Source organism: Erythrolamprus reginae, chromosome 1 (genome assembly GCF_031021105.1).
Source record: "Erythrolamprus reginae isolate rEryReg1 chromosome 1, rEryReg1.hap1, whole genome shotgun sequence".
NCBI lineage: Eukaryota > Metazoa > Chordata > Lepidosauria > Squamata > Dipsadidae > Erythrolamprus > Erythrolamprus reginae.
Window position 1 is genome coordinate 109,820,825 of NC_091950.1, and position 27,758 is coordinate 109,848,582.

Here is a 27,758-nt window from a genome sequence, read left to right on the forward strand (position 1 = left end):
TGAGCATTGTTTCTTGAATTGCCATTAATGCCTCCTGCGTTGTTTGTGGGGTGTTGCTAATATTACCAGTACTGCTGGCCTTTTCTGTTGCTAACATGCTAACTATTGATTTTTGGGTTGAGGGGGAGCCAGATGGTTTTTTTGTATATTTCTGGAAAGTTGCCATTTTAATCTTTTTAATTGATTATTAACTTGAATGTCTAATATTTTCTTGGAATCAGATGAGTCTAATATATAGTTAGACTTAAGGTATATAATGCGCAGTTAGACTTTTAATATTGAGCTACTTGTTGATGAGCTGTTATTGTTATTGTTCTTTTCTTATATTCCCCCCCTTTTTCCCCCCTCTTCCTTTACTCCAATAGATCAGTATAATTCATACAATGTAATTCAATATATTCAATAGTAATATTAATATTATTAAGCTAATATATATATTCTAAGTATAGATATTGTAGATATGTTATAGCTGAGATAGAAATAGGAATACAGATTAATTACTTATTTCGTTGTATCGTTAATACCATTCACTTCATAGGGATTCAATTCATCCAGAAAATAATAATAATCAACCTTTCTATTTGTTGTGGGGTTTTACCTAATTCTTCGTCCTTAGATTTTTAAGTTCACATTCAGGTTCAGTATATCAGAGTTCAATCAGGGTTCAATCAAGGTTCAATCAGAGTTCAATCAAAGTTCGGTCAAATTTCTTTTTCTTCCGCTATAAATAGCAAGTCATCAGTTAATCCGTTAATCAGGGAGAAAGTTAATTAGTAAATCAGTTAGTCAGTTTTTTCGATTTAGGGAAGGTAAAGAGGAGAGAAAAGAGATATAAGTAAGTGCTTAGTTAAGCTAACTTCCTCCTCCCCCGATGTTCCTCTTCTCTGCACCTTCTTTTGGCTCTTTCCGCTTATCTTGTCAGCTTCTGCAGGCTCCTTCTTCACTTCCAAGCACACTCCACCGCTGCTGTTTATTTATTCCTCTGGTCGTGGACCTCAGCTCTTTACCATTTGTTCTTTAAGCTTCTTTAAACTCTGGAGCACTTCCTCCCTTTTCCGATCTCTCAGCAACCTCCGTATCTCCGTGTCTCGTCACTACCGCTGTAATTCTGTAGTTCCTGCAGTCTCCGTCGTTTGGCTCTTTTTTTCAAAAGTTAGTATTCTCCACCGTTTCTTTTAGTCACAAAACTCACAAACAGTTGTTAAGTTGTTAAGTTATTTAAGTTGTTTTTCAGGTTTCTCCTCCACGGGGTGCTTGTTAGTCCACTCCTATTGTTTTAGGTTTTAACTCCAAACGTCTTCCGGGTCTTCCAGGTTTCTCAGTAGAAATTTTTTTTTTTTAGTCTTTTCTCCCCCACCGCTGAGTAGCCGCTAACCAACTTTGGTGGGTCCCACGCTGCTGCTCTCTCTTAACTTAATCTTCCATTAATTTGACTATATATATTTTTGTTATCATACTTGGGTTCTTCTTCTTTGTAAATAGGATTGTAGTTACACTCTCTTGCTTCCTCTGTTACGCTGGGCTGTCACAGCACTAACGTCACCATGTTGTTTGGTGACTCTCTTGCTTCGAGGTTTGCGAGGTTCTCACTCCTGCACACGGGGTGCTTGCTTCACACCTCCGTGCTAGGAGGAACCCTCGCTACTTCAGCCACCTCTCCAACGTGGTTGCGTCGAAATTCTGCCAAATTTCAACCCCCCGAACTGCAAAATCAGGCTTGGGAGAGCGGAGCTCTGCTCTCGCACGCCTGCTCTCGCACGCCTGCTCGCCGTAGACCCGCCCCCGGAAGTCCCGATGATGATGATTATTATTATTATTATTATTATTATTATTATTATTTGGCTATCAAATTTAGTAAGATATTTTGTCTACACAACTGGGATTTTTATAGAAATTTGGGATCAATCTATCTGAACCATCTATTTGTTAACATATGCAATTACAACATGTACTGCAGTGGTGGGTTCCAAATGATTTTGCACACACACTCCTGAGCATGCACAGAAGCAGCCTGGGCAGGTGAGCGGAGCCTTCTGTTACTGGCACTACCAGTTCTAAGAACCGTCTGAACCAAGAGCAACCCACCACTGATGTACTGTCAGAACAATATGGTCCAAAAATCTTTACCTGTCTTAGAAACATCTGAAGTAGTGGAATATTTAAGAGAAGCTGTATTTGAAATAAAATTGGCATTTATGTAAGAAATTAAAGAATGCAACAAGGGTCGGTTTTGGTAATGTTTACATTTTATAGAACAAGGACTTGGAATATCCAGGTTTTGGAAAATTAGTGAGCCCACGTTTTAAGAAATATTAAACATTATTTAAAGATGAAGTTAATTCATCAGAAAATTCTGGGTTATGTCTATTGGCCTCTCTATGTTAAGAAGTTTGAGGGCTCTTTGATTAATATATGTTTTCTTTTTCAGGGAAAGAACATAGCTGTTATAGAAGTGAATATAATAACAATATGGAATTTAAGATTTTGTGGAAAACTTGGGCTTTATTGAGCCTGGGGATTAGTAAGAGAATTAATTTACATCGGTTGAAAGAAAATAAGTAAGGCTTCAGTTGTTGAAGGGAGGCTTCAAGATATGTATTCTCTTTCAATCTTTGAAACATCAAATAAATCTTACTGCTAAACAGTAAAAATAAGAAGATGGAACATTAAGTTTATATATGGTCCAAATTTAACAACATGTTAAAGGATTGGGCTCCCTATTTATTAATATTCTTCACTAGAATTTGTTTTATGAGTCTTTTTCCTTTTTCTTTTTTCAACTTTTCAATTTATGATCATCATTATTGTTTTTCATTGTATTATCATAGGTCATTTCTTTTTATATTTTTGCCTGTTAATTTCCCTTATAAAATAATAAAAAGTACATTTTTAAAAAGAACAAGAATATCGACCCTTCTTCTTAAGAGGGGTAAGCCTCAGAAGTTTTCACTCAGTAATCTATTGTCAGTGTATAGCCCTACAAGATGTATTGTATGACCCCATCATAAGAATTGAACAGTGGGTTTTAAATGGCTGAAGCTTTTGGTTGAGCAGCTATTTAAAGGAACATCCTTTAGAACAGTGTTTCTCCACCTCAGCAAGCTTAAGAATTGAAGTCCGTACAGCTTACAGTTGTTGACACTGAAGAACACTGCTTTAGAGGAAGTGACTTTCTTCCTGAGGGTGATCCAAGGTCTTTCACACACAACCTATTTTGTACTTTGTGACAAATGGTTTCCTTCACCTTTCAAATCTGAAAATGTATGGCTTAGATCTCACAAACGTTTACATTTATCTTAGGCATTTCCACATTCATCTTTAAAGTTGTCAATATATGTCTAATAAATTAATATATATAGCACACATAATTCAATTCCAGGATTCAAGGCAGTATAAATTACTGTATGTAGTCTGTTCTGCTCCAATTTTAGTCTCACCATAAATTGGTAAGATTGGTTAAACTGAGGAAAAAAATCCCACTTAGTTTGTATGGCTGAGGGGGGTTTTCACTTGAACATCTCCAGACTACAATAACATATTAACCTATTTCCTCTTCCCAAATTAATACTTTCCTCTATTTTTATAATATGTTTTATAAAAGGTCCCATTCAATTGAATTATCAAACATTGATAATTATAACAATAATAACTTGTATGCAGTCTGACTCTCAATACTTCTGGATGATTTACAATACCAAATTACAAAATTATAATTAAATAAATAAAATGTAAAAAATAAAGATTAAAAAATGTCTCGTGTGACCTGGATAAATTTACATTATTTGTAGGTCAAGGGAATTGAAATCGAGACTTTCCCCCCTACCTATTTAAAAGAGAGATGGGGAATTTATCTTTCCCTAAGATCATTTAAGACTTCTTAATAATACCTTAGACTGGTTTATTTTAAAGAAAGTTCTTCCATGTATATAAGCTATAAAGATGGGGCAGTGAGATACCTTTGTGTGTAGAGTGTAGCCTGCTCATTAAAAGGTGCATTACATTGTATTCCAGAAGGGCTTAGTGTTGTGTTTTTTTTCTATCTAAAATGTTGGTATAAAAGAAAATTAATATCCTGGCTGGCTTGTGTTTTTCTCTGAGGCAGATATTGATGAATGTGCTGAGGGGATCATTGAATGTCACAACCATTCACGCTGTGTTAACCTCCCAGGGTGGTACCACTGTGAGTGCAGAAGCGGTTTCCATGACAATGGAACCTATTCACTTTCCGGGGAGTCCTGTGTTGGTAAGCAAAGCTCAGCAGAGAAGTACTATTATTGTTCTGCCTTGTATCAAGTCCAAGGACAATCGTTGATGTTAATCATACAATGTAACCACAATCCTTTATGTAAGTCAGAACTAACTTGCACAATACAAGGATTATTATGAGAAAGATGCACTATCATATCTCTAAACAGTAACATGAAAAATGGTTTTCTGGAAGACATATTGTTGATATGATTCCTGTCCATAGAGTTATTTCAGACAAAACAATATGCCTGCTATTGCAAACTGGATTACTATTTAATTATTCCAAATCCTTACAACAACAACAACAACAACAACAACAACAACAACAACAACAATATAAAAAAACAGAGTTGAAAGGGACCTTGGAGGTCTTCTAGTCCAACCCCCTGCTTAGGCAGGAAACCCTACACTATTTCAGACAAATGGCTGTCCAACATCTTCTTAAAAACTTCCAGTGTTGGAGCATTCACAACTTCTGGAGGCAAGCTGTTCCACTGATTAATTGTTCTAACTGTCAGGAAATTTCTCCTTAGTTCTAAGTTACTTTTCTCCTTGTTTAAACTTTAAATATTTAGACATGTCAAATAGATTTTTTGGAACTTCTTGAATACATTTGAAATATTATTTAATTTGATACTTTTTAATATACTGTATTTTTGTCAACTGCCTTGAGAAATAAGAAGCAGCTTAAAATACAGTATATTGAATAAATGTAGTTTCAAAAATGTTTTTTGTTTAAAGCAACAGGTAATTTTATAGGCATCTTTCAGTGCAGAAAAAAGGTTTTTGTTGCATGTGTGGGGTTTTTTAGGGTGAGTGGGGTGGGGTGGTTGTAGAGAAATTTCAATTATTGTGATATGGAAACTTCAGATCCACAAGAAAAAAATAACTCATAAAAGTATGTATACTCATCATGGTAACTCCCTTGCAATTCTTCATACTTTATTATCAGCTGACTTTAGTTTGCTACTGTGTTTTATCTGTCACTTCGAGGAAAAGGAAATACTATAGCAATTTTGTGCATTAAAATTGGGAGTGACTTCACTTATCTTAATTCTTCATCTTACCTCTCTCAACTGGACAAGCTGTAGCCTTACCATGGACGATAGTGAGATGACAAAGGAAGATATTTTCTGTTTGAAGAACTAAAAGTGGACTCAGCAATTCAGGCATGGGTGGTTTTTTTTGGTTTGCACAGCAGAATTTGGAACCCAAAACTCAGCTTGTGAAAATTTAAAATAGTTGATGGGTAATGATGACTAGTCATAATAGACAGCCACAATCATGTTCTGAGTTGAGCATTTGCGGAGGGTTACTAGTATTAGAACATGCAATTTTGAAATAGTATCAGGTACAAGTCAAGATTTGAGCAGAGTGTTTAAGATTCCCATTATTATTATTTGTATAACTTTTACTTTTTCTTCAGCAAAGAGTATCTTGGTTATTTACAGCATATCACATGTGAAAGTTCGGTGTATCCTCATGTTGCATATTTTTATTTGCGTGCAATCTCTTTTTCTGCCATTTAAATGAGCTGAACTTGAATTCTCAAAATCCCCAGTCTACATAATTTTCTGATGATATATTGTGAGAGGTGTTTCAATATATATTAGCATGTATTAGTTGTAAAGAGCTATAATATGGAGCTGTGCTTTAAATTATACTGTCATAAATAAAAGCATGCATTTGGAAAGAGGCGGCTTTTTATATCTTATGTATAAGGGAGATATACCACTATGCATGCTTTCTTCTCTTTATACTAGTGTGGTGTAGTAATGAAGATGTTAGGCTAGGATCGAGGAGATGTGTATTGAGGTCCTCTGGGTAACCTAGAAACAATTGTTCTTTTTCAGTCCAACCTACTTCACAAAGTTGTTGTGGAAAAGAATTAGGAGGAAATGCTGTGTATTTTATCCTGGGTCTCTGAAAAGGAAGGGGAGGTTATAAATTTAATTAACTAAAGTAGCTTGCTCTTTAGTTCATGGCTTATGTGATGTGCTTTTCCCCCTCATTAACTGTCAAGTTTGTAGGCTTTTAGACTCTGGCCCAGCTATATATCAAGCAGGTATATGCAGACTGGGATATGTGCCATTTTTTAATGAACTGGTTTATGAATGAGCATATTTGACTTTGGGGAAGAAAGGCATAATTTTATTATTCAGCTTTTGTTTAGCAGCGGGCTGCCCCCACTGTGTGGTAGCCAAATTGGAAAGAGCCCAATTCTTTACCTGAAGATATCAAGATATCAATCATTGAAAAGCTAGGCAGCATACTTATGTTGTGCTGCCGTGATACACTCTGACAGCCTGTTCTTCCTGGTAGGTATATATGCCCTCTACTCAGTTCACTGCTACTTCAGGTCCATGCTTTGCCAATCCGCAAACACAGCTTTCAAAAGAAACTCTTTCTGAGTCGCCATCTGGCAAATCTAGTTTACACAGCAGAGGCCAATAAGTAGTAGCCATCACCTTCAACCCTAGGCCAGGCTTCTCAGCCAGGAGTTAATTGTTGTGTACTTATAACCACTGAACTACATCAGTTGAAAATGTCTATTATTCATAAGGAAGGACATTAAGGATCACTCCTTTATAACTGCAACAGATAAATTATAGCACCGACTCTGGGTACAATCCTTGTAGTATTGCTTAGAGGTGAAACAATGTCACCCAACTATCTTCTGCGGCATGCCCCAAGGTATATGGTTCATTACAGCTTGTTGAAATATTTAACTTTAAAAAGGAGAGGTGATGTGGTTTGCTCATTCAATCTATTTATTTAACTTCCTACCTCCCAGAATGTAGACCTGAGTTTCACAGCTGGTCTTTATATTGTAAAAATCCTGAAGCAGTTTAAATTGAGTCATTGAGATGGATAGCCATGGAAATTGAATGAACGAATTTAAAACAACAGGATTGTTTGTTTTGTTGAATCTGTTGCATCTCCAAATATCAAACTCTCTTGGGCCTTGAAATAAATGTGGAACAAAGTGCACTAAAGCCAGGGTTCATTTGAAGGTGGGCCAGTCAAATGTTGTAATTCAAAGTAGAGCTGTTCAAATGGAGTTCAATTATTGCATTTGATAAGGTGAGAGAACTCAGGCAGGAGGGTTTTTCCCCCCTGAAATATAAAGAAGCAGGAGACCACTGGCATTTTAAATAAAGATTTTAGAAGACTTTATAGCCAACCTGAATTAGCTTTCTGTGTTCTTGTTCTGAACTGACTGTTGTATAAGGCAATAGAAACCCAAAGTATACCAGCAGATTTGCAATTATGTTAAAAATGCCACATTTCAAAGCATTTTATACTTGCAGTAGATAACTTTCTACTTGAAAACATTAAAATTTAAGGAAATTATTGGATAGTTAGAATTTTGCTGAGTTATCGTTTTTCTGAAAGCAAAACTCTCAGAATTAAACCAGCAGGATCTAAAGGATTTCAAGGTGGTATTCTTTCTTTCCCCAGAATTTTTTTTTAAAAAAATGATTAATTCTCAAAGGTAATGTTAAAAAATGCAGACTTTTTTTCCTGCACTCATATCCTGAAATGCAAAAGCATCAATCATTTTCAATGGAAGAAGATTTTCAAGAGAAACCAAAATCTTTGAGTCAAACTCACCTCCCAATTATTCACGTGCACTTTCTCGAAGCTTTCTTGGCAATATGGAAGTGATTTGATCATGTTTTTTCAAGGTCTATGCTGTGTTTGCTTAGAAACAGCCGGCCGGTTAGAGCCGTGCGATTGGCGTCCCTATCCAAGGTTCTGATAGGGTGCGTTCCATAGTTACTTTGTAAGCGGGAAAGCTACTGTGTATATGATTGGTTCCTGCCTCAGCCAGGGCTTGCTATATAACTCTGTTTGTGTTGTTGGATTTCTTTAAGCCTGTACCTGCTTGTCTGGCATGCATTCCGTATTAAAGTGATCTTTTATACAGGGCCTCCTCTGTTTTACTGGCGACGAGGATTCTCGCCATTTCTTCAGGAATTCTATGCTTGGACTGTGGACGTAAGTGACAATGTCAGTGCAGCTTACTTTCGCCCCCTTCAATCCCCAAGGGGAGACATGGGACTCCTATGTTGCCCGTTTCGATTGCTTCTTAATCTCCAACGGGTACACGGAAATTTCCGGAGACAGGAAAAGATCTTATTTCCTGGGGTTTTGTGGCCCCGAGATGTTCGAAACGGCCCGAGCATTGTTTGCCCCTACTTCAATCCATGATGTGTCTTGGGATGACTTTTTAAAAACCTTGCAGGATCATTATGCCCCGGCTCCGTCTCGGTGTGCGAGGCGTTATAAATTTTACCAGCGGAACCAAGCTGAGGGGGAGTCTATAAATGACTATGTGGCTGCCCTGCGCCGAGCGGCACTTTATTGCGAGTTTGCAGACCTGAATGATTATCTCCTAGACAGGCTTGTAATAGGGGTAAGAGACGGTCGGCTTAAGCGGCGTCTCCTGGCCATTAGGGATTTGACATTTCAAGCGGCGCTAGCGGAGGCTCGTGCGTTTGAGCTGTCAACGCAGTCGCTAGCAGCCATGGACAGCACCGTCAATGTTACCCGAAAGACTACGGTAACCACTGATAAGGCCACCGTTCTCCCAGAAGAGGATGGCAGTCATGAAGCAGAGGAGGAGGAGGTGTGTAAATTGGCAGTGAATAGGAACCGAGACGCTCCTGTTACCCGTCCCAGGCCACCCCAGGCACCTTGTCAGGGCTGTGGGGGCAACCATCTGAGGTCCTCCTGCCCTTCCCGCGATGCCGTGTGTTGGCATTGTGGTGCCAAAGGGCACCTTTCCAGGGTCTGCCGTTCTCGCAGAGTTTCTACAGCCACTGGCCGAGAGCAACGGGAGCCCCAGAGTTTTATTCCCCGATGGCAGAAAAAATTTCCCTCCAACCGGCGTGAGGATTGCAACGCTATCTATAGTCGGCCACGTTTGGCTACCACTTTCGTGAAGGAGATGTCCAGTTCAACGGAGAAGATCTCGTTGGAGGTCCAGTTGGGCACTTCGAGGTGCCCTATGCAAGTGGACACTGGATCTGCCCATTCCTTAATTTCGTGGGCAACATTGAAGCGCTGTTTTCCAGCTATCAGCAGAGGTCGCCTGTCTCCATGCTCTGTGCAACTGAAAGACTATCAAGGGACACCAATACCTATTGTGGGGGAGGGCCGTTTTCCAGTCCGTTACAAAACTTTCGTGGGCAAATTGCCTCTTATTATTATTAATGGGCCTTTCTCTAATCTTTTAGGTTTGGACTGGTTCAAGGCTTTGGGACTCTCTGTGACTGGGGTAAATGCTGTAAATGACATGGGGAGGTTTGAGATTTTGGCGCGGGAGTTTCCTACCGTATTTGATGGTCAGTTGGGCTGTTATAAGGGAACCCCGATATCATTCGGTTTAAACCCACAAGAACCAGCGGTTCGTTTGAAAGCCCGCAGGGTGCCCATTCCCCTCCGGCCGAAAGTTGATGAGGAACTGGACAGACTGATCGCCCAGGGGGTGCTAGAGCCGGTGGATCAGGCTAAATGGGAAACCCCGGTGGTCATTGCATTTAAGGGGGATGGGGGAATTAGGCTCTGTGGGGACTACAAATGTTCCATTAACAAAGCGTTGGCACACCATTCATATCCGTTGCCAGTGGTGCAACAGCTGCTGCACACTTTGGGAAAGGGTCGGGTGTTCGCGAAGCTGGATTTATCTCAGGCTTATCAGCAGCTTCCCGTTGACCCCCTGGCTGCAGAGGCGCAGTCAATCATCACCCATCGGGGGGTTTTCAAGTGTCACCGTTTACAATTTGGGGTCTCTATTGCCCCAGGGCTATTCCAAGGCCTGATGGAGAGGTTGCTATATGGGCTCGATGGCACGGTGCCATACTTCGATGACGTCCTGGTGTCGGGGAGTTCCACTGACGAGTTGATGGAACGAGTAAGGAAGGTTTTGTCCAAGTTCAGGGACGCGGGGCTTAAGCTAAAGGAAAAGAAATGTGTTTTCGGTGTCCCAAGGGTGGAATTCCTGGGCTTTATTGTTGATGGGAAGGGAATTCACCCCACCCCTGAAAAGACACGGGCGATTAGGGATGCCCCCAGGCCACGATCCAAGGCTGAGCTACAAGCCTTTTTAGGACTTTTAAATTTTTACGCGGTATTCATCCCGCATAAGGCGTCAGTGGCCGAACCTTTGCACCGGCTTTTGGACAAGCACTCGAACTGGCACTGGGGAGGAAGGGAGGAATCGGCATTTAATGGGGTCAAGGACTTACTGTTGTCCAACAATGTGCTGGCCCAATACTCTCCAGGTTTACCTTTAATCTTGACCTGTGACGCTTCACAACATGGGGTGGGCGCTGTCCTTAGTCACAGGCTGCCCAATGGAGCCGAAGCCCCTCTGGCATTTTTCTCTCGCACATTGGCACCAGCTGAAAGAAATTATGGTCATATAGACAAGGAGGCGCTGGCACTTATTGCGGGGGTCAAGCGGTTCCACGATTATTTATATGGGAGACAGTTCGAATTGGTCACAGACCACCAACCACTGCTGGGGCTTTTATCAGGATGCCGTCAGAGTCCAGTAGTCCTATCACCAAGGATGTCACGCTGGATCATCTTTCTAGCGAACTATAGTTATACGTTGACCTATAAGCCAGGACGCCACATAGCACACGCTGATGCCCTGAGCAGATGTCCGCTGCCCAATGTTCTCGTCGACCCTGCTCCGATGTGCTCCGTGTTTGCTCTATCTGAGAGTAGAATTCCCATCTCTGCAACCGAAGTGGCTGGAGTGACCGGCCGAGATGCCATTCTGTCCCAAATAAGGCAATGGGTATTAAGAGGATGGCCAGCCACAGCCCCTGCTGATGTGTTTGTTCCATTTTTTAGATGTCAGTCAGAGCTCTCTGTAGAAAAAGGGGTGGTGCTGCGTGGAAGCAGGGTGGTAATTCCAGAAACTTTGCGGGGCCAGGTGCTGGCAATGTTGCACAGAAGTCACCCGGGCATCGTGCGCATGAAGAGCTTAGCTCGGGACTATGTGTGGTGGCCTGGGTTGGATAAGGCGGTGGAGCTAAGGGTCGCTGGATGTGCAGTTTGCCAGGAAAGTCGCCCTTTCCCTCCTCGAGCCGAGCCGCTGGCATGGGAGCCGCCTGCTGGTCCCTGGGCTCGCATACACATTGACTTAGCCGGTCCCTTTATGGGACAGACCTTCCTGATCGTCGTGGATGCCCATTCGAAATGGGTAGAGGTTGTCCTGCTCAGATCTACCTGCGCTCAAGCTGTCATAGACGCCCTACTGACTTTATTTGCCACTCATGGGTTCCCCGACCTTCTCGTTTCGGACAACGGTCCCCAGTTCACAGCAGTGCACTTTGAGTCATTCTTGGCATCTGCTGGCATCAGACATGCGTTAAGCTCGCCTTGGCATCCGGCCAGTAATGGCCAGGCGGAACGGGCAGTTAGGTCTGTAAAAGACGCCCTTAAGAGGATGCCACAAGGTTCTTGGGAGGAAAGGCTAGCAGATTTGTTGCTAGCGCAACATTCCACCCCGTGTGTGGCTACAGGTAAAACCCCAGCCGAACTTTTGATGGGTCGCAAGCTCCGCATCATTCTTGACAGACTTCACCCATGGTACTCTCAAACGGTGCAGTGGCCAGTAACCCCAACCCGGCAGGTGAAAATTGGTAACACTGTGTTTGTCAGGGCTTACTCAGGAGGTCAGAATTGGGAAAGGGGAATCGTAAGGAGAGAGCTGGGGCCTCGATCTTTTGAAATTGAACTGGAAGATGGAAGGGTTTGGAAGAGGCATTTAGACCAGATCCGGATTGACAGGGCGAGCGATGTTCAAAGGGAAGGAGATGAGGAGCAGTCTGGATCGTTTCTTAGTCTGTTACAGCTGCCCGTCAGACTGTCAGGGGAAAACGCATCCTCGGAATCTTTAAGGGGTGAGGAAGTTCGGAATTCAGATGAGGGAATGCAAGAATCAAATTTGGAAAAGATTCCCGAGCAGGCGGGCATGCCCCGGCGCTCAGAGAGAGTGCGCTACAAACCGGCATATTTAAAGGACTATGTATGTGTCAATCAAGGGATTAGGAGTGCTGTGTTTGCTTAGAAACAGCCGGCCGGTTAGAGCCGTGCGATTGGTGTCCCTATCCAAGGTTCTGATAGGGCGCGTTCCATAGTTACTTTGTAAGCGGGAAAGCTACTGTGTATATGATTGGTTCCTGCCTCAGCCAGGGCTTGCTATATAACTCTGTTTGTGTTGTTGGATTTCTTTAAGCCTGTACCTGCCTGTCTGGCATGCATTCCGTATTAAAGTGATCTTTTATACAGGGCCTCCTCTGTTTTAGTCTAGAACAGATATTTATTTATTTATTTAATTTTTTTTATGCCGCCCTTCTCTTTAAACTCAGGGCGGCTTACAACATGTTAGCAATAGCACTTTTTAACAGAACCAGCATAGATATGGTATTCTCTGGGAATCTGCTCTGGTTAAAAAAATCCAGGATATGGAAAGAAATCATTGTTCCTCTGTCAGATAAACAAATCTAGTCAACTTACATCAAAATATTTTTGACAAAGTGTAGTCATGCTAGCAAGAAAGGATTTTTTTTTTCATATTAGAGGAAAGTCTCATACATTAAAATATGATGCAATCTATTGCAATTTGCTTAATGTATCTAAGAAATAGTTCATTGAAAATATGTCAGCATAATTTGTGATAAAGATTACGGTAATAGCTTTTGGGATAAGTAGCATGTACTTTTCTCTCTTTCTCTCCCTCTCCTTCTCCCCTCCTCTCTCTCTCTCTCTTTCTCTCTCTCCCTCTCTTTCTCTCTCTCTCTCTCATACAGACATAGTTTCTTACAATATAATATTGTAAGAAACATAGTAAAAGTAATTTAAAACTGTTATATAATTAAACAATTATGATAAATGAGAATATTGAAAATATGCAACTTCTATATACAATTAAAGTAAGAGTACTATAAATCATTCCATAGCCAATTTCTCAGCAAAATACATCTTTAGCAATCTGTAAATAATATCTGTAACCCAACTGAGAACAAGAAGAGAGAGAGAAATGAAGGAAAGCTATCAATAGTAAATCTTAATATTTACTATTAAATGGGGTGGGTGGGGTTTCATTATCCTGACTTTATTATTTTTATAAAGAACTCAAGGCAGTGAATATACTTAAAATCTCTACTTTCTATTTAACAACTTACGTTGTATGATTTTTATTATGCTCCTTAATTTCTATCACTAGAGCTTGTAGAGTCTTTGCATTTTCAGAGTATCATCAGCATAGCACAAACTACTGATGTTTCTTTTTGAATGTGGTTTTAAAATATTGATTTTAAAATCACATTCACTTTGCAAACCAATAACAGATACAGATACATTGTTTGATTACCAACCAACCAAACAATCAACAAACAAAGCACAGGGAAAATAAATACATAATTAAATCCCAAAACTTAATACTGCACAGTAGTAATATTAATCTATAAAGAAGTCACCTACCTAGTCCAAATTCATTCTCATACAGAAAACATTACTGTTCTAACCTCTCTTCAAAGATACATAGACAAAAAGCATTCAACATATAGAGAAAATATGTTCCATAACTTTGTAAAATAAGTGTTTGTGGTGAATCTGGAGTTTAATGGGAGTTTGAACAACTGATCCTGTGATGCAGCCATCTACAGCTGAATACAGTTAAAACTGTAAAGATGAGAATGGATTTTAGGAGGAGTCCTTCTATTTTGTCACCTCTTACTGGGTTTGACAGCATAGTACCAATAGTAGAATCCTTCAAATTTTGGGGTTCTTTAATCTCCCAGGACTTCAAATGGACACTTAACTTTATTACCATCATTAAAAGGGCACAACAAAAATGTTTTTCCTGCATTAACTCAGAAAGTTCAGGAGCTGGAATTATTGAGTCTGTCATATGTACTTCTATAATTGGTTTGGTACAGCAACCAAACAGGACAAGTGCAGACTCCAAAAGAATGCAGAAAAAACAATTACAGCCAGTCTGCCTTCCATTGAGGACATGTACACTGTATGAGCCAGAAATAGGGCTGAGAAGATATCTGCAGATCCCTTACATCTTGGATGCAAACTGTTTCAACTCTTCCCTTTGGGATTTTGCTAGAGAGCATTGCAGGACAAAATAACTAACAACATGGACAGTTTTTTCCCCCTCAGCCACTAGTCTGCTAAACACCTAATTCTCATTATTTATTTATTTATCTATTCTATTTTTATGCCGCCCTTCTCCTCAGACTCAGGGCGGCTCACAATATGTTAGCAATAGCACTGTTTAACAGAGCCAGCCTATTTGCCCCACAATCCGGCTCCTCACTTTACCCTCGCAAGGACGGAAGGCTGAGTCAACCTTGAGCCGGTGATGAGATTTGAACCGCTGACCTACAGATCTACAGTCAGCTTCTGTGGCCTGCAGTACAGCACTCTACCTGCTGCGCCACCCCAGCTCATAATGCTGTCTAATGTCTATGAGTATTTACCTATAATGTCTATGAACATATACCTGTGGCTATAGCATTAGTATCATCCATCTTATTTCACCTCCTACTGATATTATGATGATTATGATCATCAACATATTCATATCATCATCATCATATATGATGATGGTTATCATTATCCTGTTGCTTTGCATGAACACTGAGCACTGCACCAGAGAACTCTGAGCTTCTGCACCAGAGACTAATTCTTTGTGTGTCTGATCACACTTGGCCAAATAAAGTAGTCTAATTCTAGATGTTTGGGGTCCTACATGGAACTTGATAAATGAAGTCAAGAGAATGAGAGAAAAACAAATCAAGAGTCAGCCAGATAAATCACATGAATTTTATTTTTGCCTAAAACACTGGCTCCGAGTCTTCAGAGAGGGGCGGCGTACAAGTCTAATAAATTATTATTATTATTATTATTATTATTATTATTATTATTATTATTATTATTATTTATTAACAAACCAAGCCTTTGCCTAAACAAGATATCAACACAGAGTGCACACATTTCTGCTGGCAAAGTGGAACAACACATCTTTGTTCTTTCTATGTTTTTCCTGCAAATGCAGAGTATCCTTTTTTTCAGACTGAGTGTTGATCCATTGCTTGTGCAGAAATTCACCAACTGGCTTGTCATGATGGGTTGAAGGACGGTGACTGGTCCAAAGTCATTCAAATGGCTTTTATACCCTAAAGTGAGACTAAAACTTACATTCCCCCGGTTTCCAGCCTGATACCATAACATCTACATCAATCTAGCTCTCAAACTATGTATGCACAACATAAATGTTGTATGCACTTCAAATTTGCATAAGTACATGCTTTATTAAAGGAAAAATAGTCCATTGGACCCAGAACATTCTTCATGATCACCTAAGGCTGGAAGATAATGAAATGAGGACTGAAGGTTAATAGGATTGAGAGTAGGTCTCACATTGCTTTTATTTTATTTTACAAATGTATTTCCCCCTTTTCTGATCTGCATAGTGATATGGAGGTTTATAAGGTTAGCCACTTTTGTTACTAGGTATAAAGTGTAAATAGAATATTAAATTAATGAGGTTATTTTAATTAAATAGCATTGCTAAGCCATCTGCTACTATATCTATGTGCCAAAGAGATTAAATTATGTTTTAGTCTATTTATCTAGCCTCTTACAAACAATTAAGTAACAATTATAGCTATGTAATGTAAACTGTAACCATTTTAAAAGTATTTCAGATAATTTGTTTCCAAAGACTACTAAAGGAACAACTCACTGTTTTCATATTGTAGTTCCATTGGCTTCCAAAATAACTGTGAACCTAAAGTAAAATATGAATATTGCAAGGACATATCTTTTCTGAAAATGTTTGGCAACATCAATATTAGCTTGGAAAAAAATTGTATCAGTTAAAGTATGTTTCTCTATGCACACTTACAAATGGAGAAATCCAAAAGATAGACATTCTCAGAAAAAAAAAATCCACTGCAAAAGGCCGAAGTACTAGGATTCAGAATGATCATTGATCACTAGGATTTCTGAGATCTATCACAGCCTTAGAAAATCATCACAAAGGATAAGATAATGTTTCATGTGAAGGACTTTACTTCAGTGAAGGATTGATGGCATCAAGTAAGAGCTGAGATTTTGGCAAATAAATCGGATTCATAAAATAACCTCAAGAGAACACGAATCATAAGTAGATGATTCAACATTATCAATCATGCTAGAACATTTTAATATTAATCTTTTAACTTGCTACTCTGCTTTATCATCCTGCCAGTTACTATAACTGCTTTTTAACCCAAATAATGGGCAGTTTTGACTGGATTTACTCCTAGGGTTTATGTTTTACATGTTCATTGTCAATCACAGCAGCAAAAGCCACTTAAGAGCTTCCTTGTTAAACTTGAGCTTCAAACAATTTTCTTTTTTGTGGAATGACTAGAATAATTTCTATGGGAAGCAGTAAGTGGTGGTGGAGAACTTAGTGATGGGCTGGTAAATATATTTCTTTTGAGTTGCAGTTATTATTAGATTTTATCCAAACTTTTTAATATATAAAACTCAAGGTAGCAAACATACTTAATTTTCCTGCCTCCTATTTTCTCCCATGAGGTGTATTGGGCTGAGAGTGACTGGCCCTAAATGAACCAGGCAGTAGTTGTTGTATTATGTTGTATGGTGTTTTGGTGGGGTGAGATTATTTCATCCAAACAAAAGGTAGAAATATGATGGATATGGTTAGCATGATAATAAGAACCTAGTACATAATATAATGAAGTGAACTTCTATTGCCTGTATGAGTTGAATAACCCCTTATAATTAATTTAACCTTTGTACAGTTATAAATAGTACACGCATGCATGTGTAACAACTCATGAGTATTATCTATCTCATCTATCTCATAGGGCTACCCCAAGCCATTTTGTTGTCTGAAGTGGAACAGAAAATGAGATTTTTCCTCTTGAGGTTAACATATCTTGAGGAATCAAAATATTATGATGGCAATAATTTGGCGCTCATTCAGATCGCTAGAATCTGTCCCATCCTGCTTAATGGTTGAGTTAATTAATTAAATAATGCTTTGATCAGTGAAAGAGCCTTAATGCAGGAAACTTTTACCATTACAGAAGAAGGAATATTCTTTTGGTAGGCATAATGAGATGAATTCTAAACTGCACTGTGAAATCCTGTTTGGCAAATGAAATAAAACCATGCTTACTGCCTTAAAAAGCTGCTTGTTAAAAAGCTGACTCTTTCTCCAAGAATTTGGATAAAGGAAAGCTGAATCCCAATGACTGTAACTTTATGTATTGGGGAGCATAATTGAGCCTGCTGGGTGTTATTTTTGTTGAGATGCCCATTCATACTGTTTTCTGCTTGGTTTTGTTGTTGTTGTAAGAGGCCCATGTTTACAGCACATAAAATATAGTAGATGGTCATGTCAGTTTTTTAATCAGTAAATTAAGTCATAAAACCATAGGAACTCCTATACTAGGAGAAACAAAAAGGCCATCCTGTTCCACATTCTGATTTTTTTGATGCTCAGATATCTGTCCTCACCCCAAACCCAGGACCTAGTCTCAAAAACTCAATCTGTATAGTCCGGAGGACAGAAGGGAAAGGGGGGGACATGATCGGAACATTTAAATATGTTAAAGGGTTAAATAAGGTTCAAGAGGGAAGTGTTTTTAATAGAAAAGTAAACACAAAAACAAGGAGGCACAATCTGAGGTTAGTTGGGGGGAAAGATCAGAAACAACGTGCGAAAATATTATTTTACTGAAAGAGTAGTAGATGCTTGGAACAAACTCCCAGCACACGTGGTTTGAAAATCCACAGTAACTGAATTTAAACATGCCTGGGATAAACATATATCCATTGTAAGATAAAATACAGGAAATAGTGTCAGGGCAGACTAGATGGACCATGAGGTCTTTTTCTGCCGTCAATCTTCTATGTTTCTAAAACACTACTATTTTTTTGTAACATAAATTGGTCTCAGACAATTTTCCCAACCATAGCACCAGTGGTGGGTTGCTGTCAGTTCGGGCTGGTTCTTTAGAGCCGGGAGTGGAAATTTATCACCACTCGCTCAACTGGCAGCAATGACCAGCAGTCTGTGCTCCCAAACTGGTTCTCCGGTCACCACAGCTTACAAAAGAAAATCCTTCTGCACATGTGCAAAGGCTTCTGTGCATATGCAGAAGGTCATTTCCAGGTGATTTGCGTGATGCGAACCGGTAGGAAAGGTAAATGAAAGCTACACCTACATAGCACCTTGTTGACATATTAACATTACAGTTCAAGAAATTTCAGTCATCCTAAGCAGATTAAAGATAGTTAGATGGTACAGAATAGAGATATGTACCTATTTTTAAAGTTTAAAGTTTAAAAATATTTTCTGTAAATATATAAGAAATATTATATATTAAGCTTTCATTTAACAATTGTTTGACAGAACATGAATAATTTAATTTTTCATTATTCTCTTCGCATTGTATCAATTATTGTAACTTATTTCAATATGATTAATGTTTTTATTCAAATCCAAATAATTTACTGCAATCAAAGTGTTCCTAGGATTATAATTATACCAAGGATTATTGTCAGAATTGAAACCCACTGAATATATTGTATGTGAATGTACAGTATGTAGAATTGCAGTTTTGTTTATATGTTCTCATATCGAATAGTTCTTACAAAGATCTCAGTAATAAAATTTTGTTTTCCATTTTGTAGGAACCAGAAGGATGTTCTTATTTTATCATATATACTATTTTATATTCAGCAGTGAAGGGCCACCAAAATTTTCACTACCACATTGTGCAGGATGGCCTGCATTTTCTTTCAACATCTTTCAGTGCAAATTGGGTGCTCTGGGGTGGAGCTCCATTTTTGCTACCCCACTGCATTCCCCCCGGTCTGGGCAGTAGCCCACCCCTGGGTATCACTACATCTCACTTGAAAAAAATGCTTTTTGATTGTCTTTGGTTTTGAAATTATCATGCAGTTTAAACAATAAACTGCAATTTAAAAGAGAAAGAGCATCTAATGTCAATGGATATTTTAAATGCAACAGCATTAAATGTTTCCTGACTGACATTATTCATATTTTGGTGCTTCTAAAACCATACCAGTTATTTTAAAATGTGCTATTACTGTGGAGTCCTTGATGTCCTCTGAACTTGGTTCTTTGCTTACAGATATTTCATTACCCAACTTGTGCTAGTGTGGGTGAGTGTAGGATTAAATAATTAACTAAGAGTAGGGAGGAAGTGAGACATCCTTGAAGAGGTGCTTCTGAAATAAATGCTTCTGAAATAAATCATATATTAACAACCACTCTTGTAGTATGACACAAGCCAAATAAAAATGTATAAATAGAATTGTGGAATGAAAATAAATGTTTGGTTTAAACAGGCATTCAATTTCCAATTAGGAATTATAAAATATTATATCCATTTGCTGGCAGTATATTTAGAAGTTCCAATTATATGCCCTATTGGAATTAATTAAATATATCTAAAATGAATATTAATTATGTCTAAAACATTCTCTAAATATTAATAAAAGTAAAGAAAGAAATCTGGATGATCATATTACACTCTTAGAAAATAAATGCGTAAGTCATATTTTAACACTGCTTTCACTGAAATGCATATAATTGGTATACTTAAAACCTGGCATCTAAAGTAATCAATATATTCCAGAAAAATAACTAATTAAAGAATGGCCATAAATCTCCCCCTTCCCAAACATAAAACAATAGGTATTAACCTTCCCCAAACTGAAATCCCTCTGTATTAAGACTGTAGCTGTCCAAATCTCCAGAAATTTTCCTGAACAACTGTTGGGTCCTTTATAGTTTAAAAAAATCAAAATATAGGTAAATTATCATGGGCAGCTAGATCACCTTTGGAGACAGATAATAATAGCAGTAAGAAGCAAGTTCTTTTGTTGTTGTAGGGCATCAATAGTTGCCGATACTCATCTCCTATGAGTCCCAGTATTGTGACTGTAGGCATTTCCCCATCCCAAGCATCCCTTTCACAAAATATTTTTAAATTTTTATATATGTCTAAGTTGAAAATTACTATTTAATGGAATTGGGTTGAAGTTGTGATCTACGGATGAGTTTTGTTTCCTTTCACTGACTACCTCTGAATTTTTTCCAAAATTATCTGCTTTGATTAATTACTGTTATTAAGAGCTAAAAATATGCCTTGTTTTAATGGTTGAATTGCTGTACATTTTCTTAATGCTGGTCAAGAAAAATGTTTCTCAGTTCTAGACAGTTCATAAATAATAACTAGATGACTTGTGAACATTGGGTCATTCTTCATTCCACATGTAATAAAGGCTGAGGCCATTTCATCTTACGTGATGGAGGGACCTTTTCATTCCCAAATCTACAGAATTGCTTACCACTTTATTGTGGGCAGGGGAACAACAGGAACTCTGGGCTGTATTGAAAACTCATGCCGGTTCCCTATTTTGGCGTATTCCCAAAGGCTAATTTCCTCCAGGAATTAAGAGGACATATGTGGACCATCAGTGTTCCCAACCATCCTTCAAGCAGGCATTTGAGACGGTCCTTCATTTTTTCCTTATTCAACACTGTTGTTAAAAGATTTCAGATTTTGTCTTCAGTTCCAACAATTGATTGCAAAAACCAGACAGAGGAAGATTCATCCCTTTCGTCTTCCCATGCACCATAAACCTACAGATTTCTGAGAATTTTAGTCAGAAAGCATTGTGATACTGAAGTGGGCACTGGGTTACCAAATTTCAAAACCGCAGGAATCATGGGTCCTAGATTTTGGATGCCTTCTTCAAATTAGCCCACTGTAGGTTGATTAAAAAATTATTGCTCTGCTATGTTTCACCCAATTGAAAATTTGAAAGTATCAATTTATTTAAGTAGGCACAAGACCATTAGTAATATATAGATTTCCCCCTCCTTCCTTCCCTTCCACTCTCTCATCATAATTTGCACAGATAAATAGATGATTTTTATTGATAATGTTAGTCATTTTGAAGGCATTCATTTGAATTTTTAATTTTGGAGTGGGGAAAACAAAGTTTTTGATGAATGTGTTTTCACATAGTAATTATGCTTTTTGGAATTGTTTCATTAGAAAGAGTCGTTGTTCTCAACAGTTCCTGGCAGCTTCATCTCCCAAAAGTTTCTTCTTGGCAACCAACAAATGAGGCATAATTAAATCTTTACTGAAGTGAACTATTTAATTCTGTAGTGCAAAGGGATGACAAAATGACGTTTTAAGGACAGACTTATTTTCATTGTCTGAACTATTTCCTTTTGACTGTTCAATTTACTATTTTTAAGAGAATGAATATAAACTTATTCTAATATAGATGAGATTTCTCCTTATCCAACTTGGGCCATTTATATTTTGGCAGAACAGTAGCACTGTTTACACACTCTAGCTTTTCAGTTTACCTGACCTCTGATTCTTTATGCAGATTTTATCAAACAATTTTTGTATAAACAATTAACTCATACTTTTAAATGCCATTAAAAAGGCCCTCTCTGGAAAAAATGTAATATTATATAATAAATGTAAGTTTCTGCTTCTGATAGCAAAATCTTTAGATGGCTCAAATTTAGGCCATATTGTAGTAATTCATTCACTGTATTATAAACATAAACCTGAAGAGAATAACACAGCATAGCTGTAGATTAGATTTATTGGATTTATATGCCGCCCCTCTCCGCTCGGGGCGGCTGGTAGATGGTCTTTTTAATGTTCATACTCAGGAGAAGTATATTTGCATAGCATCACTACCTCATTAATTTTGGACCAGTTCCAGTAATAGGCTGCTGCCCTCACAAGGGGGGAACAGACAGACAACAGATGCAATGGAGGTAGTAAGTTTATGCACTATTTATTGAATACTTAAGAGTTTTTTATTGTCCTTCTTTCTCTAGTACCTTAGTATGATCTTTCATTACTTTAAAAATAGGAAAGAATTAAATAGATTATTTTTACCCATAAATGCTTTAATCATTTTAATCATTATCTAGAACTGACCTTTTATAGCAATTAAAGAAATTTGAGCTACTTGCCTAATCTGTTATAATGAACCTTAAGGGTTCAGTACAAAACCTTAAAATGTTACTGTACTCCTGAACAAATAATGCTGTCTATCATTTGTCCTTTTTGTGGCTATTCAAATAATGTGACTTAATCAACTGAAAAATAGTCCAAGCACCTATTTGAAAACCTATCTTGGTCAGTAAGCCATCCCCACCCAGTCACATGACCTTTAAGCCACCCCGGTCACATGATTGTGAAGCCAGCAAGCCTCTCTTACCCAATCATGACCATCAAGCCACACAAACAAAATAAGCCATGCCCACAGTGCGGTAGTGAAAGTTTTGGCAGCCCATCACTGACCAGCTCTGCTAGCAAATGAATGAAAGAACAAACCATGACCCTTGCTTGTTTCTCCTAGGGATAAATTAGCTACGATGTTGCTAAAAGTGGCAAAAAAAATATATTTTAAATTTTTATAGCTCAGCAAGTGATTTTGGCCCATGTATGTAATTAAAAAAAAGCAAATTTAAATCAATGAAAAATAAATACAATTGCTAAGTAGAACTGCAGTCAATGGGTATTATTTTATTTATTATATGCATTAAATATACTTATATAATGCAGTTCAACAATTTCTTGACCTTTACGGCATTGGATACTTCTCCTGGGTAGTCTCTCTCTCTCTGTGTGTGTTTGTGTTTGTGTGTTTTCTCTCCCTCCCTTGCTGCTACAAATGTGGAATTGGTTTTGGGGATGCGAAAGGGAGCAATACATTTTTAAGAGAATTCCTGAAAAAAAAATGGAATCCATCATCATGAAATTTCCAGAACAGCAAACTTGAAACTTGGCACATATATTCCTCTTGGCTTCTAGGTGCTTGCTAAGAAGGATTTTTTTTTAATGACCATCAGATGATTTTTTATTTCTTATATTATTATTAACATGCGCTAATGCTAAGGAGTAAGATGTCCTATTCCCTCTTCCCACCTGAAAAAACTCTATTCCAACTCCCAGTGGTCAGCATGTGACTCATCCGGCTTGCAGGCTGGAAGTTTAGACATTCTACTCCATGCTAAGAAATTCAGTTTCGTACCAATATGCCTGAATATTGTTTGGTATGACATGGTAGAGAGAGAGATTCTGACAGGCTTTCAAGTTCCTGGTATTCTATCCTACAACAACATTCCTGGTATTTCTGTTCCTTCTATTGCTTGATCTTGCTTCTCATGATAGCCTGACACAGGAAGCTGTCAAAGGGAAATCTATAGTGTTTTTTTTTAAAACTAGACGTGATTGAGCTGGCTAGATTCAAATGTCTTGAAGAAGGAAAAACTGGGGGTTTTCAAAGGTGAGCCAGATAACAAGCTGCACTAGGGATGAGGTATGTTCATGTGGCACAGCTGCAAATTATTTGCAAGAGATAATGTATTCATAGCCATGATTCAAAATAATAGCTTAGTAAAATATGTTAAGGTTTTGATTAAGTTAGATTTTCTATCATTCTAGAGTCTTTGAATCTTCTCATCACTGGGACTTGGTGGAAATCGACAAATAGAAACCTATAGACTGATGATTGTACACGGCCTTCCTCTTGCACAATATTTCCTTTTTACAAAAAAATTAATTAGAGAGAAAGTTTGATCTAGTGGTTCAGTCATATCATAGAAACAGGGAGCTCATGAGTTATAGTGGCCTTAGCTGTATAAGCCAGCTGAGTGATCTTGAGCCAATCATACTTGCTCAGACCAACTTACCTCACAGATTTGTTCCTGTGTGGAAAACTGAAGGAAGTAAATGTGGTGAATATGTTTACCACCTTCAGGTTTTTTTGCAAAAATAATATAGGTGAGATACAAATGAATAAAATAAATAACTAAATTGCTGGAATTCCAAGAATTTAATTAGGGTTGCTTGATAGCTCTTGGTCTTTAACAACTCTGCAAAAATGGGTTTGAAAATAAGATGCTTTGTGATAAGAACTTTAAAGAAAAGAAAATCGAACTAACTGGAGCACATTGAATTCATTTGGGACAAAGCAAGCAGAAAAGTCAATAGAGTGTCCTACTAAGTCAGAAACATGTTATCTTGATGAAGGATTCTTGTCAGTTTGGCCAGAGGTAATGGTTTATAACGACCCTTTCACAAGCTAATTATTTACATTTGAGTGTCTCCAAAGTCACTACTGGATAATACTTGCATTAGAAATAATTAAGGCATAACAGACTTTCTGAGACATCAGAACTTTTCACCAAGATTTATGCTGTATTATTTTAAAAAACCTGAGTGTCAAGGAAAATACATCTGGTGATCAAACTAGTCTTGAGGTCTTAAGTTTCCCTTAATGATTCAGAAAGAACTAAATTACATTACCTTTCAACAATCACATAGTTTGTATTAGGAATGGAGAAATCAATCTTTATGAACCTTAGATATATTCATTCAGTCATAACTCTATTTCCTCTAGCTTGTGCATTTGTCTGCAAGTGGAAAGACCATGAACGTTCATATTTTACATATAATTTTCTCACAGATAACTTTGGTACCCAATTTTCTCTACTATACATATATTATACACCCCATTTCTTTTCCTTTTTGTACTTAAATTGAAAAAGGCATTGCAAAATTTGGAAAAATGATCAGTATGAAGAATAATGGCATTCTCGTCTGCGAGATGCATTGGGAAGTTAAAATCAGTTTTGCAATCCTAATAGAATTTTCTCTCATTATTAGAGGGCCCACAAGCCATACTACAAATTGTGATAAGGACGCTAATCTGATAGTCATTTACTTGTATGTATGCTAACTGAACTCGATGGATTGTATACCTGAATAGGCATACTAGGATTTGCACTCTGCCATCTAAATTATAGCTGAGCTGAAGTCTTGTGAGCTAGTTTCCTGTGGAAATTTATGTTTGATTGAAATTTACTTTTAGCAAACAACCTTTGCTAAATAGAGATACAAATTACATGAAAATCAAAAGCATCTTAGTCTCGGACATGAAGTCTGGAACACAATCCTTAATCAAACTATATTGCAGTAGAAATTAGTCATTGTGATACTGAATACTTCATTTCTTCAGGTGATTTCCCTAGAGTTTTGTTCAGGAATAAGTATATGTAAGGTCCAAATGAAGAAGGAGAGAAAAATATGTTATTTACTCAAAATCTGTTTATATCATTATTTTCTAATTGCGAATGCAATTAGCATTAAGCCTGTTCCTCGTTTTTCTACTTTTTAAGAATTCCAATAAGTTGTCAGATTCCATAAGTAAATTTGTTGCTTTCTTTTCCATTCTCTCATTTGGTTTATAATTTCATAAATGCACTTCCACAGAATGTACCCAAATTTATAAGAATACAGTGACAAATATTGAACAGAACATGTATATACTATATTCAGATATTAAGTTTTAAGCTCATTATATCTGCTTTCACATTATACGTATTCCTAAGTAGCTTGATCTAATGAACATATTTGGAGTTTCAGAAATATTATAGTTTCCATAATGCAGGGGCATCAAACTAGTGGCCCACAGCCCATGCCCACCCAAGCTACATGAAGGGAAAAGATATTGTGATACATGATGGCAATGTGACCAGCAATTTTGACACCCGTGCCATAATGTATGGTCAATATATTTTTAAAAATACCTATATGCCAGAATGCAAACAAACCAATGAGTTTCAGGTACCTACAGAATGCTTCTCAGTTCCATTTTGAGTCCAGAGGCATGTTTAAAAATTTAGAATATTCCTGAGCTGTTTTGAATTTTGCTAACTTTTTTCTCTTGTGCTGATATTGTCTCTCTCTAATTTTGTGGCATTTTGAAAAGCAGGTATCTTTTTTTTAAAAAAATCTGGCTCCTGGGATAGTTAGGGCTTTATAGAATATAGAATATCACATTCAATTAGGTAGTCACAGATTACCTGTGCAGTCTTTTAAGAAACAATGATACATGATGCCATTGAAATGTACCAATTAGTTAACAGGCAGCTTTGTTCAACACTAGTTCCAGTTTTAGCAGTATATTCAAAGACAACCTTTATAGACTATGTTGCTATGAAGTTTTTAAGGCAAGCTACTAAAGTCAGGGGGGAATATTCATTAATTCATTAATTCATTCATTCATTCTCTAAAAAATTTTTTTTCTTTACCCAGCCTCTATTATTTTTATGAATAAATCAAGATAGCAATAATACCCAAATACTCCTTCATCTTCCTATACTCTCCGCAACAAAAACCTCATGAGGTGAATTGGGCTGAAAGATAGGGGCTAGCCTAAAGCCTGGGTGGCCCAGCAGGTAGAGTGCTGTATTGCAGGTCACTGAAGCTGACTGTAGATCTGTAGGTCAGCGGTTCAAATCTTATCAAAAACTCAAGGTTGACTCAGCCTTCCATCCTTCCGAGGTGGCTAAAATGGGGACCCGGATTGTGGGGACAATATGCTGGCTCTGTTAAACAGTGCTATTGCTAACATGTTGTAAGCCGCCCTGAGTCTAAGGAGAAGGGCAGCATAAAAATCAAATAAATAAATAAAATAAATATCCAATCACCTTTCATGCCTATGTTGAGACTTAGAACACACATTTTCCTGTTTTTTAGCCTGATGCCTTAACCACTAGACCAATCTGGCTCCTTACAGAGATGACTTGTTTACCAGTTACAGTTAGGCATAATTTTCAATATGTCACTGAGAACAGAGCTTGAAATCTAGGATAACCCCCTTCCCAAATTATGCATCTTTAGAGTAAGTGCATCTTTTTTTTTGAAATTTTATTTTTTATTGTCCTTTGTCTTTAAACATCATTTTCACAGAGATCTACATCTAAATTTCATACATTGTTATTTACATGTTCAGTTTGAAAAGATGGCAATGGAGGCAGACACCTAGTCCCATTGCTGAAGACCAAAAGTAGGGAAAAGCCTTTTAAAATAAGGGGAGAACCTTTAAACAATGAAGACAGGGAAGTGAAGAGGCAATTCTACCTGGAAGGAATTGCAGTGAAAAGCCCCACGAGATTCAGCAAGGCTCATACAGAATCACAAAGGGCCCTCAATCACTCAATCACAAAGGGCCCTCAATCATCAAATCCAGTGAGACTGAGATTTGACCCAGTGTGTGTTTACATGGCTCTGTGTGTGTACGTTATCCCATCTACTCTCCTTTCTTTTAACAAAGCTATCAACATCAGCTGTCAAACAAAGCTACCAACTTCAGCCCCATTAAAGAAGTAACCAACTGAAGGGGGAAAAATCCCCTTGCCCAGCAGTGTGTATGTGTACATTACCCCAGCCTGCTCCCTAACAAAGAAGCTCCATAACAAACAAAGCCTTTGAGGGGGAAAACTCCTCCCCACCCTTGCATGCTTAAGTATAAAGCTTAAATAAACTACAGCTTACTTTGGATCCACTCTGATCTTTCTTCTTGCCAAA

The 27,758-nt window shown here is 38.0% G+C and overlaps 1 protein-coding gene across 1 annotated transcript in view; it reads left to right on the plus strand.

The window, feature by feature from the left end:
- NELL1 (neural EGFL like 1) overlaps positions 1 to 27,758 on the plus strand; it is a 478,454-nt gene that overhangs the window by 422,392 nt on the left and 28,304 nt on the right. The window contains exon 12 of the mRNA XM_070761843.1: positions 4,103 to 4,243. Within this exon, the coding sequence (XP_070617944.1) occupies positions 4,103 to 4,243 (141 nt within the window). The remainder of the gene's footprint in view (positions 1 to 4,102; positions 4,244 to 27,758) is intronic.